This window comes from Pseudorca crassidens, chromosome 11 (genome assembly GCF_039906515.1).
Source record: "Pseudorca crassidens isolate mPseCra1 chromosome 11, mPseCra1.hap1, whole genome shotgun sequence".
NCBI classification, from domain to species: domain Eukaryota; kingdom Metazoa; phylum Chordata; class Mammalia; order Artiodactyla; family Delphinidae; genus Pseudorca; species Pseudorca crassidens.
The window spans coordinates 95,507,315-95,520,299 of NC_090306.1; the positions used below are offsets into that span (position 1 = coordinate 95,507,315).

At 58.3% G+C, this 12,985-nt stretch overlaps 1 protein-coding gene across 2 annotated transcripts; it reads right to left on the bottom strand.

The window, feature by feature from the left end:
- Positions 1 to 622: 622 nt before the first annotated feature.
- On the bottom strand, positions 623 to 9,536 carry SSTR3 (somatostatin receptor 3). Of its 2 annotated transcripts, none has more exons than XM_067697973.1 (2): positions 8,863 to 9,536; positions 623 to 4,166 (listed from the first exon to the last, which is right to left on the bottom strand). In XM_067697973.1, exon 2 carries the CDS (start codon positions 4,129 to 4,131, stop codon positions 2,854 to 2,856), a length of 1,278 nt encoding a protein of 425 aa, XP_067554074.1. In that variant the 5' UTR covers positions 4,132 to 4,166; positions 8,863 to 9,536; the 3' UTR covers positions 623 to 2,853. The 2 variants fall into 2 exon arrangements, with proteins under 2 accessions (XP_067554074.1, XP_067554075.1); XM_067697974.1 differs by lacking the exon at positions 8,863 to 9,536 and adding an exon at positions 7,553 to 7,764.
- Positions 9,537 to 12,985: the final 3,449 nt, after the last annotated feature.

Sequence of the window (12,985 nt, forward strand, 5' to 3'; positions counted from 1 at the left end):
CACACAGCAGGCCCTCAGTGTTACACCCCAATACACATTCACTCGTGGATATGATGAGATGCCCTGAGCACCTACTACGTGCCCTGCACTCCGTTTACACACCCCTCCCCCATCCCATTATTGTTGCTGCCTGGCTCTTCTCTCCCTGCCATTGATAGTCAGTCCCTGACCCAACTCCTACCCCACTGGTCAGGCCAAACTGTCCATCACAGTGTCCCACCTTCTCTCTAGCTGGAAAGATGGGCACGTGACCCACATCTGGCCAATCATGGCATTCTAGCACCTTGTCTTTGGTGATTGGCCCAAGGGGCCATCCTGTGACTCAGTTAGAACCAGTCAGCTCTCTTGCATGAGATCTGATATTTGGACACAGGAAGAGAGTATATCTACTGCCTTTGGATCAAGATCTGTAAGGGTGCAGGCCGAGGCTTGTCAGGGACGTCTTCCGTCCCTCCTGGAGGACCAGGATTCTGGGAGGCTATACACAAAGAGGCCTGGGCACGCAGAGCTGAGAGACAGGAGAGAAGGAGCACCCCGATAGAGACCGATGCCCGTACCCACCCCCACCCAGGCACACCCGTCTAAAAACACAGCGCCCGCCAGAGGAATTGGCCCAGGCCAGTTGTCATGTGTCACTGACTTTATTGACAAGAGTTAGAGTCAGAATTTCCCTAAGGGGCCTCCCAGCCACCCTTGTAGAACAGGCTCACTTGTCCCAGGAATCAGGAAAGTAGGGTTGGCCAGGAAAACAGGAAATGCTGGAATGCCAGGGGCCCTCTTTCCTCAGACCCCCAGATCCGCCTCAGGGGACACCAGACTGAGGACTGGGCCTCCAACCTCCACACAAGCTCTAGTTTTGTAAACTTCTTTCCCCCTGATGGGGCCTCACTCTCCCCCAAGCCCTACCTCCCTGATCCTTGGTCTCTGACCCCCAGCTTCCCTTCCTCATGTCCTGTAGCGCCCTCAGCCCCAAGGGCTGGAGACAGAGAAGCCACTTGGTGAAGGAGAAGGGGTTGAAGGCCACGCCTGGCGGGGGCTGCCTCCACTCTGTAACCTGTTAAGTCCCAGCCCCAGCCATCGCAGTGTGCACGGCAGTTTACCCCAAACGACTCCTTTTCTTCCCAAATCCCAGGAGGCAGGCAAGCTGGGACAAGCACTTCCACTTTATGATGGGAAACTGAGGCCCAGAGAGGTCAAGGCTACACAGGATCTGAAGGTGAGTTGAAGATCTAGGCTTCCCAACTTGTGGTTCCCATGCTTTCCCTGAGGACCCCCTACCCTCTGCGGGGTGGAGTGTTGGGAGATTTAACTGGAGGTTCCACCGTCCCCGGGACCAGTCTCGCTGTGGCTCTAAGGGGTCATCTCTGGGAGGGCGTCCAGGCCAGCCCCAGGCCCAGCCTTGGACAGTGGCCTCTCCCTGTGGCCTCTCTCCAGCCTCCTCTAGTCTTGTCTTCCTTAGGCCTTTCCGATGTGCTGCCCCGGGGCATGTAGAGGACCCGGTGGCCTGCTCCCCAGCCTGCAGCGCTGCCCCACTCCTCCCAACCTCTCCGGGGAGCCAGGCCTTCCTTCTCAGCTCTGCCCCCAGGCTTCCACCAAGGCCTAACCCTTCTTACCAGCACTGCAGGCCCTCAAGGGGGCTGAGCCTGTACCTTTCAGAGCATTTGCTTTTCCACCCTGATGGCATCCTTTCCTTGAGTTTCATCAGGCCAGGCACTGGCAACCATGTTTCGTTGATGCTGCAACTGAGCCCAGCCCAGAGGGGCCAAGGTCGGCCCCAAGATCATGGAGCAGATCTGTCCTCCACCTCCTCCTCCTTTGCCTTTCCCTTCCCCCTTCCTCTCCCTCCTCTTCTTCCTTCTCCTCCCAGCTCTGTTTAGACACTCTGCCTTTCTGTTCCAGTCTGCCTGGGCCAGGTCCCTGCTTTAGTCGCCGAGTGGGGAGAAGCAGGGAGGATTTCTCCTATGAGGAGGTTCCTGAGCCCTCAAAGACCCTGAGACCCCCTCCAGCCACAGGACACAAAGTGAGCTGCTTTGAGGATTGATTAGCTGCCCCCAACAGGGCCTGAGCTAGCCTTTGGGTGGCCTAAGCTTATGCAATATGGGGTCCCTCTTTAAGAAAAGGGGTACAAAATTACAAGTATGAAATTAGACTCAGGGCTTCAGAAGGGCCCGAGCAGTCAGGGACCCTGAAGCTCGACTCAATTAGCTTCCTGGAAAATCACGTCTTCCCCTCTTGTCTGGGAATACAGGAGTCCTGGCATTGACTGTCTGGGCCAAGGGGGCCTGGAGGTTATTGGGTTGTTTAGCAGGTGAGGCCTGAGGCCCAGAGAGGAGAAGAGCTGGCCCACAGCCTTGCAGCAAGACGGGGAGAGCTGATGGAGGCCTGGGCAATCTCACACCCCTTCTCCCTACCACTCCCTGTGCAGTACCACTCCCTGTGAATGTGGGCCCCCACTCCCTCTTTTGTGAACCTGACTCTGAGCCCGGGAAATCCAGGCCTTGGTTTATCCCTCTGAGGGCCAAGATTGAGGATGCTCTGTTTCGGAAGGGGAAAGCCAGTCGGTACCTATCCCCTTAACCTGACCCTACCCAGCCCGGCAGAGATGCCCCTCCAGACTTATCTGATAGAGCTCGTCCAGGCCGTATCTCCCATCCCTGAGTCACAGAGGAGAACACAAGGCCCAGAGAGGGGAAGTGACCTATCTGAGGTCACACAGCAAGTCTCGGCAGCAATGGCATCAGAGCCCAGGCTTCTGAACTTCCCATCACGGACCCCTGGCACCTCAGGTGGCATGCCCTAGGCGTACCCACAGTCTTTGCCCTGTCCTTGGGCTACCTGGCCCTCCGCAGGCCCTTACAGATAGCTGATGTGCAGGGTGCCTGACTTCTCCGCAGCTGAGGGCTCTTGGGGTAGGAACTGACGCTCCTTTCTGGTGGGGCCGCAGGGAGGCTGCTCCTGTCCGCTGGGACCCGGCTGCGTGATGCGGTTGACCCCACCATTCATCTCCTTCGGCCCTTCATGCTCCCCTGCTCCCTCCTGCCCAGCCTCCCCACCTCCATCCTCTCCTTCATCCTCTTCTTCCTCTGTCTTCTCTGGAGGCCCCAGGGGAGGCTCCTGGTTGCGCACACGGCGGGAGGGCCGCAGCAGGACCCTGCGGAAGCCCTGCTTGAAGCGGTAGGAGAGGAAGCCGTAAAGGATGGGGTTGGCACAGCTGTTGGCGTAGGGCAGCGCCACCACCAGGAAGTAGAGGCCGAAGAAGGCGGGTTCCTCGGGCAGCGGGCACACCACGTTGATGATGTTGAGCACATAAAAGGGCATCCAGCAGAGGACAAAGAGTGCCACCACGGCCACCACCATGCGCGTGACCCTGCGCTCAGAATGCCGCCGCCGCTGGCACGAGGGTGCCCACACCCGCCGCCCAGCTGAGCGCACCTTGACCACGATGAGCAGGTAGCAGAGGCAAATGACCAGCAGCGGCCCAAAGAAGCCCAGTGCGGCCGTGTAGATGATGAAGCCGGCCCGCCAGGCCGCTGCCGGCTCGGGCCACTGCATGTGGCAGGTGCTCATGCCACGGGGCACGCCCGAGAACACCACCACGGGCAGCACTACCACGGCTGAGGCCACCCAGACGGCCGCACTGACTGTGCGGGCCACGGGCGCCGTGCGCCAGCGGGCCGAGCGGGTGGGATGCGCTACCGCCAAGTAGCGGTCCACGCTCATGACGGTGAGACAGAAGATGCTGGTGAACTGGTTGATGCCGTCCACGGCCATGACCAGGCGGCACATGAGGGCCCCAAAGGGCCAGTAGGACAGGGCGTTCTGGGCGGCCAGGAAGGGCAGCCCCAGCATGAAAAGCTCATCAGCCAGCGCCAGGTTGAGGATGTAGATGTTGGTGACCGACGGGCTGGCCGTCTGTCGCAGGACCACGTAGATGACCAGTGAGTTGCCCAGCAGGCCCACGACGCACACCACCAGGTAGACCAGTGGGATCAGAATGCCACTGACAGCCAGCCCTACTGCACTCTGCGCTGTGGACGCGTTTCCGAGGATGGCATCCAGGGGCCAAGCGGAAGAGGCGTTCCAGGGTTCCGAGGGCGTGGGCAACGGTGAAGGATAGCCAGGGGTGTCCATGGCCAAGAGAGGATGGTCAGCAGTCAGCTACTAGCCTGGAGGAGGGAGGACACAGTTTGGTCATGGCAGGGCACGGCTTTGTCTCTTCAGCCCCTCCCCCATCACACTGAACTTGGAGACTTCCTGGGCACCTGGCCAGAGTTTGACGTGTCACGGCTCATTCACTCTGCCCAGGCCAGCAAGGGAGGCGGGCAAGGTATCCCCACTTCTCACATGAGGAAACTGAGTCTCAAAGAGGTGAAGTGACCACGCTGTACCACATAGCGGGGGTGTGGCATGGGACTCCGGCTCGCCTGGCCCCAAAAAGCAGGACCAGCATTGACCTGGACACCAGTGACCCTTCACTTGCGCACAGGGCAAGTGCTCCGCAAATGTTCAGCAAGGGGATCATTCGATAAGCTGATGACAACATAAGCCCTTTCCTCCATACCAGCATTTTCCAAACGTTTTTGACACCAGTGCGTTTTACATTGCAACCCGACGTCATATTGTTCCATAAAACAAAATCTGCCCTTTCTACATGTGATTAGCCTGCTGGCAGAGCCCCAAGTGGATCACCCGCTGTGATAGACTGAATGTGTCCTCCCCCACGCCAAACTGATATGTTAAAATCCTAACCCCCAGTGTGATGGTATTAGATGGGAGGGCCTTTGGGGGGGGTGATTCGGTCGCGAGGGTAGAGCCCTCATGAATGGGATTAGTGCCCTTCTAACCCCAGAGAGCTCCCATGTCCCTTCTGCCATGCAAGGAAACAGCAAGAAAACAGCCACTATGAACCGGGAAGCAGGTCCTCACCAGACACCGAATCTGCCGGCACACTGATCTCGGACTTCCCAGCCTCCAGAAGGATGAGGAATGAATTTCTGTTGTTTATAAACCACCCAGTCTATGGTATTCTGTTACAACAATATAGACAGACTAAGACACCCCCCAAACAGGTCTCAGGTCTCATGCTAGAAAAACACTGCTGCATATCACAGGTCCTTAACCTTGAACCCAAGTCTCTTGATGAACTTCAGAGGATCCATAAACCCCCCAAACTCTGGTGAAAGTTAATACATCCTTGTTTTTTCTGGGCAGAGCCCAGCGCTTTCATCAGATTCCTCAGATTCTGAATGGAGTTAAGAACCACAGGCTCAGAGGTGTCCCTTCCCCTGGAAATCAAAGCCCTTGAGGACTCTCTCAGCCCTGCTCGTCCCACTGCACTGCGACAAAAACCCTGCTGTGAACAGGGCTGTGAAGGATGATTGGCTGTGAACCTGGGGGGGTGGGTGGCTGGGGCCCCTTCTGCCCCAAAGGCTGACCGACGGTGGAGAAATTCACAACACGCTGGGCGTAAGGACAAGAACAGCCAGCTCCCCCCTGCGCTGGTGGGGGAGGCTCCCCCGAGAAGAGGACACTTCAAGTGGGTCTTGAAACGTGAGTAAGAGCTTGCCCAGCGGCACAGTGGGAACAAGCGTCCCCGTTCCCTCTGAGAGCACCTTCTTACTACACTTCTTGTGTGTTATAAGGAGCTGAGACTCCTCCTGGCTACGCTGCTAGACTTGACTCTCAAGCGTGGAGATGCTAGGACTCGGCTCTGGTCCTTTCCCTCGTCCGTTTCATATAAGCGCAAGTTCTGCATCAGCGTTTGAGGCATCGAATGAATCAGAGGAACCCCGGTGGACAAATCTTAACGCAAAGGGAGGATGAATTGCTGACAGTGGGAATTCGGGCCCTGCTGGGAGAGACCTCCTGCCCCAGGATTGGCTAACCTCCCTCAGCAGGACTTTCCGGCTCTCCGGAGACCCAGTTAGAGGCCAGGACTGAAAGCTGGAGCCTCTCTGCGACGGGACCTCCTTCCCTCCTTCCAAATGACCACCCCCTTCCCCAGTCCCTTGACTGCTGGCTGCCCTGACTCTCCCTACAGAAACCCCAAGGGAGAAGGAAACCTCTCAGAGGAGCCTTCCTCCAGTGTTCTCCTGCCCGCCGAACACTGGACCTGAAATGCCGCCAGTGAGACCTATGGTCCCCACTGCCCTGGCCAGAGTTTGACGTGTCACGGCTTTCACATGCGAAGCTCCTGGAAAGGGGAGGCGCCCCAACTCAGAGCAAACGCCTCTGGGTGGGTGAGCGTGCCCGATGCCCCTGCCCAATACCTGGGACTTCCAAGGGCTCTGAGCACCAGGCGGGGTGATGCCAAGAATGGCAAAGAACTCCTTGGCCCTGGCTCTTCCTGATGCTTCCCCAGGCTGGCTGGGCTCAGAGCACCCTCTCCCTGCTCCTCCAAGCCTGGTGAGAGCCCTCAACCTGCCCTCACCCCAGGCACTAAGCAAGGGGCAGTATGGACAGTGGGCACATAGGGTCCTAACAGTGCTGCCAGCCCTTCGTCACGGAGCTACGGTTCCAGGCTAAGCAGTGACATGCAGCATCCTATAGGGTCCTATGAGGGAGGCAGTAGGGTTGTCCCCACAGTACAGACAGGGAACAAAATTGAGGCCATGCACTCTGGTCACACAGCTAGGAAGGGACAAAGCTGGGAGGATTCGTAAGACCATCTCCCGCCCACTCCATTTCACAGGCCGGCAGACTGAGGCCAGGCCTGGAGAAGGCACTTGTCTAAGGGTCATAGCTGGTCCGGCCAACTAGCTGGCATCCAGCTCTCCCACCAACCTATTCAGAGCTCTCCTCACTGCTCCTCAGGCTCTGGAACTATTAAGATCACTGCCGTCTCTCCCTCTCTGTCTACCTCCGACCGACCCCCCTTTCCCCTCTGAAGGCCCACATCCCTAAACCCTTAGAGACCTAAAAATAGAATTTTAGAGTCTTAGAACTGAGTTGTAGAGTCATAGACTTTCAGACTCCGTATCTTTGAATCGGAGAAGGTCAGAATTCCAGAACGCTGGAATCAGCCCTTCTTAGACCTGGAATTGTGAATCTGGGACCTTAGAGTCCAGACTTCCTGGACCTGGCTGGGGAGTCCTACGTCACCCATCCATCCACCTCGCCTCCTTGTGTGCACGTCCTCTTTATAGCATCCCCGCCAGGTGACAAATCACAACCCAGGGCTGGAGGAGGGGGGGGAGCAGCAGACTCCCAGGAGAGGAGCAGTGAGCCAGGAATACCTAATTTCCGGGCTGCAGGGACAGCTGCCCCCGGGGAAGCCGGAGGGTGACTTCTGAGGACGGCCCCTCCTGCCCAGACACACACATGTGTACCCACAGGCACACGTGGTAACACACATGGCCCTGGCGAGAACACAATGTACCAGCCAGGCCCTGCCTTTGTACAGGAGGATGAAATAGCCCCTCCCCAAGCCCTTGGTCCCCCCAGAAGACTCCCTGCCTCCACCCTTATCTGGGCCCATCTTCCCTGTCAAAGTTTAACGGGCCAGAGTACCAGAAGCAAGGAAATTATAGCTTTCCATTGGGGTAAGTCAGACCTGCAATTTAGATGCCACCTTTTCTTTAAGCAGCTAGGGTGCTGTGCTGATCTAGTTCGTCCTTTGGAGAGGAGGGCCTTTTTCTCCTTGTCTGGTTTATCTTTGGCGCAAGCTTGCCTGAAAGCCGGGGGCGGACTCCTCAGAGGACCATTCCAGACGGAACAGAGGTCCAGAGAGGGTGAGTGGTTGCCCTGAGCCCCACAGCAATTCAGAATAGCCCCTCAGAGATGCCAGACACCCCAGTCGTCCTCCATTTGTCTATCTCCCACCCCCTCCCCCTCTAGACTGCCGGCTCTTGGGCGCAGGACCCTGAGTTATTTATAGCTGTAACCCTAGCACCCAGCACGGCACGCAGGACATCTGCAAACGTGAACAGACCAAGCAGTTCAGCAAGTAGAACTAGGAGTGAAGTAGGAGGGCGCTCCTGGGCAGAGGCCTCGAGCTCACATCATGAGAGCCTCACCAAGCCCAAGGGCGGGGGGGGGTTAGAGAGGAGGAACGTGAGGTTCAGAGAGGTTCAGTAAACTGTGCAAGGTCACTCAGCTGCTGAGTGCGAGGCCAGAAGGTGAGCCCAGTTCTGTTTGTTCCTAAACCATCCCTACCTCCCAGCCCTGTGCGCTTCCCTGAAGACCTCGGGCTGAGAGGCATCAAGGACTGAGACAGCCCTGGACAACGCAGGCTGGTAGTCCCTGGCTGACTCTACGTCCTTCTTTCTCTCTGCTTCCCTGGGCCTGCCCCCAGGGAAGAGGCCCAGATCTTCAGTGCCCCCCCCCACCTCAGACCTCGGGTCTGACACACAGGAACATACCCCACAAGCCCACAAGCCCTAGGTTGGGGGCTTGGGCTCTGCCACAGAGGGAGGATGCCAAATTGCTGTGTGACCTTGGGCAACTCACTTCCCATCTCTGGACCTCAGTTTTTCCTATAAAAATGAAGACAAGCCTACCCACCTCCCAGGGTTAAATTAAATGGGAGTGTGCTGAGCACGGTGCCCAGCCCAGAGGGGGAGATCGGGAGAGCTGGCATTTGAGCCAAGGAGGCTAAATGCCGTGATGCATCTGGTTTTGTCCAGCTCCGACACTGCTGATCCGTGACTCCAAGGTTCTGGAATCATGGTATGAGATTCCGAGATTAATGCGCACCCTCCAGCCCCCCGCTGTCCACGAAGAGGTCGCAGGTTGTCCTCCTTCCTCCCTGGACCTTCCACCTTCTCCCAGTCCCCATCCCCAGCCTCCCAAGTTCATCCTGCGCAGAGGGTGAGCTCCAGCACCCCACCCTCTGGGACCCCATCCAGGCCCCAGCCTCCTTACCTGCCCATGGGGTGAGGGCTCCCCTCCTTGCTGCCAAGCCGGTTATCATTCTGCTGCCCCCTCTCCCTGCCCAGTCCCCAGTGCCCCCGAGCACCCCTTAGCCGGGCTCCCCACACTGTGCCCACTCTTAGATGGCTCGCGAACGGAGCCCCCTCCTAGGCCTGCAGCGGCCACGTCTGCCCACAGAGCCGCTCCCATCTGGTCTCCGGCCCTGACTTCCCACCAGCGCCTGGTGCGTCACCCCCCATCTCCAGGACACGTCTTGGGTGGTGGGGGGGGGTAGGGGCACAGATGGGGGGTCTGCAAGCAGGAGCCTGGGGTGGGGGAGGAGGGAGAAGCCTCCCAAGAAAAAGAAGAGAAATGGGGAACAGGGGACCATAAAAAGCCAATAGAAAGAGAGGGGAAAGGGGGGTCGGTCGGAGGTAGAGAGAGGGGGAGAGACAGAAAAGACGGCAGTGGGTGGAAAGCCAGAATGAGGGGGAGTGATGAGAAATGCGTGACAGGAGAAGAGAAAGAGGAGGAAAGAGCGAGAGAAGGGGCGAGAGGGAGGGATGCAGAAAGAGATGCAGGGAGAGAAAGCGGGGAAGGAGGGAGGAGAAGGAGGGGGTGGCAGGGAGAGTGACAGAGAAGGATTGTGCCACAGATGGTGACATGGAGAGCCAGGGAAGGAGGGAGCAGGAGTGGGGTGCGGGAGGAGCCCGGAGGAGGGGCCGGGAGGAGGGGCTGGAGCGCAGGTGCGGGTGAGGGAGGAGGGGCAGCAGGTTAGGGGAGGAGGCTGGAAGGGGTCACAGATCCTGTTACCGGGGAGATTTCAGCCACCCACGCTGGCCTTGCCTCCCCCAGAAAGGGGTTGGAAAGGAGAGCGTGGTACTCAGGGCAGCTGGGGTCCGAGAGCCAGTGGTGGGACGCCGCCCAGGCCACCATGCACACGTCCCCCAGGGTGACAGCTGGGTTCCAAGGCCAGTGCCGCAAGGAGGGCTGGGAGCACGGGGCGAGCACTGGGTGGGGAGTACACAGTCCTACGGTCCGGGTTCCCCAGCCGCAGAGGAAGGCCGGATGGGGGTTATCAGCCCTGAGACTGGTTGAGTCTGGAGAGCCCCGGGCAGGGTGAGGGATAGAAGGACAGGGTAAAGAAGAACTATTTCAGGCTTTGGGGGCCAAGAGGCAACATCGAAGCCAGTATACAGGAGAACACAAATTTCCACTCTTTGTACATTGACAAAATTTCAAATGATAAATAATTGAGGACATTTTTGCTGTTGTTGTTAATACAGATCTGCTACTGACGAGGGTGGAATTCTTTTTTTTTTTTTTTTTTTTTGGAGGGGTAACGTTTTGCTTCATCGGAGTTCTGGTTTGTAGAAAACAGCCCTAGCCGGCAGGCTATACAGAAACAGGCGGTAAGCCAGACTTGGCCCCTGGATCCCCCTGGACAGAGACCCCTAAGATCTCTGTCTGGAGCCTGAGCACAGGCCTGGCTGCCCCTGGACGCCGTACCCCAGCTTGTGCCAACCAGCCATGTGACCATGGGTAAGTTGTCCCCTCTCTGGGCCTCAGTTTTCTCATCTGGATCATGGGGAGATGGGACTAGATCACTCCTAAGTTCCTCTTTGGATAAGAGCATCATAAGCGCATAAGGATCAGTGAGTAATGACCACTGTTTTATGAAGCCCTCCTCCAAAGCGGGCTGCTTCACATATATCACCGAGCTTCATGGCCACCACACCGCCTATGGTGAGCAGTGTTAGCGTTTCCAGATGAGGAAGCCGGGGCTCAGGGAGGGCAAGCAGTTTACTCAGATCATACAGCTAGTGAGTGGAGAGGCTGGACGGCTTCACGCCAAAGGCGTGCTCTTAAGCACCTCGCCCACCTGAGCGGCCTGACCCCTTTTGAGAAGGCAATGGGGGATAACAGCCAGGAAGGGAGAGAAGAAGGAAAGGAGTGTTTATTGAGCACCTACTATGTGCCAGGCCCCTTTCCACACTCGGCCATTCCTCAGGACCAGGGCTGGACTGACTGTGCCCCTAGGTCCCCAGGGCTGGTGTGTTATAGGCCCTCAGAGAGCCTTGCTCTTGCAGAGGTGGCGCTCTGGCTGCTGCAGCACACAGTAGGACAAAGGCGGGGGAGGGGGGACACCGCTTCCGCCTGGAGCCCCCCCACCCCCCAGCAAGGCCCTCCCTCCAGGCGCCAGTGATCTGTCTGTTCGAGTTCATGAGGAGTGGGTGGGCTCTGAGGCAGCTCCTGGGAGTGAGGGGGGCAGTGTCCACGGCTCTGTCCCTCCCCCGCCCAAGGCCCTCCTGTGGCTTCTCAGCAGCTCAGAATAAAGCCCACCCCTCGCAGCCCACCAGGCTTTGCACCCTCCCTGCCTTGCCGCCTGCCCAGGTCTCCTCCTCTGCTGATTTCCTTCACCCACCTATGCTCCAGGCACACCCGGCCTCACTAGTTCATTCACTTGTTTGGTCTTTCCTTCGTTCATTAGACGGGTGAGCTCAGAAGGCCTCTCTGAGGAGTGAGAGAGATGGGGTGGGACGGCGGCGCTCAGCTCTGAGGTGAGGACAAGCGTGTGTGTTTGAGGGACAGGAAGGAGACCAGTGTGACTGGAGAGGAGGGAGGCGGGGAGGCCGCCGAGGCCAGACCGCATAGGGCCTTGTCCTCTCAGGCTGTGTGTTGGGAGCCTTGTGGGGCGTGAGCAGAGGAGTTTTGTGACCCGGTTTATGTTTTTCAAAGGAACCGGTGAGAAAGTGTTGGTCCTCCTCAGGGCCTTTGCACAGGCGGTACCCTCCGCCCGGCCACTCTCCTCACCCTTTCCCACCCCCACGTGTGAGAGGAAGTCCTCCTTCAGGGGGCCTCTTCCTGGATGCTCCCTTGCCCTGGACCAGCCGGGCCCCTCCCCTGGACTTCCCAGAGCCCCCCACCCCGACCCTGGCCTCGCATGGCCTCTAATCCAAGTTCATCAAGATTCAGCTCAGGGGGCCGCGTCTTCTGTGCTCAGCTGTGAGCTCCAGAAAGGCGGACTCTGTGTGCGTCCCCACCATGTCCCCAGGCCTGGCACCAGCCTGGCTCTGCACGTTCAATGAGGAGAACAGGATGGGTGGATGGATGGATGGATACGGATGGATGGGTGGATGGTTGCATGAATGCATGGGTAGCTTCAGGGTAGGGGAGGAGGGGAGACTGATCTGCTGAATGTCGGGTGGAGGCTGGAGAAGTGGCGGGGGTTCCTGGGCACCAGGCTAGGGGAGCTGTGATCTGAGTTAGATCCTGACCCCCACCCAGGCGCCTTCCCCAAGCAAAAGTGACCCTGGCGCCCCTGCTCAGCCCCTCCTCCTGGGGATGGCGGGGCAGAAAGAGAAAGTGCAACTCCACAGCTGTGAGCTCTGGGGAACTGGGACACTGGGTGTCTGGGAGCTGTGAGGTGGCCCTGCCCTGCCTGGCATTGAGGTCCTGGAGCCCGAGCGCCTCTAACTGCAGGCCTGGACCTGGCACCTCAGTCTGTCCCTGGTGTCCTGGAGGGGCTGCCGGGCCTGCCTCCCCAAGACAGAATAATGTTATGTCTCCCCCATCAGACCCTGGGCTCCTTAAAACTAGGGCCATGTCTCCACCCTCAGACTGGAAGGCTCCCCAAGACCAATGACTGTGCCTCTGCCGTCGGACAGGCGGTTTCCCAGGAGCTGGGGCCCGGGCTTCTCCCTCCCTGAGAGCCAGGACAAAGCCTCTTCCGCCTCCTTCTCCTCCACAATGCCCAGGCCAGAGCCGGCCACAGGGCAGGGTTGGGGGATCAGCTACCGATGCTGAGGTCTGTCCTCTCAACTAAGATGAGCCAAAACGCCTTCCCAGGCCAGCCCCTGCGGCTTCGTCACAGAAGTCCCTATTAAGGGCGTCCTCTGGTTCATCAGCCCCGGCTGTCCCCTGTTGGGGTTGAATCTCAGCTTTGCCACTTACTGGCTGTGTGACCTTGGATATGTGACTTAACCTCTCTGAGCCTCAGTCCCTCTTCTTCAAGACCTACTGCATAGGATTGCTGGGAATTAGAATCAGTTAACCTCTTTACCCAGCAGCCCTTCCCAGCGACACCTCCTGCAGTCGGGAGAGATGGGCTAGCAGACTGGGCAGGTGAGTTTGA

Coding starts and splice junctions, on each gene's coding strand:
- SSTR3 (XM_067697973.1), bottom strand. CDS start 4,131: ATGGACACCCCTGGCTATCCTTCACCGTTGCCCACGCCCTCGGAACCC.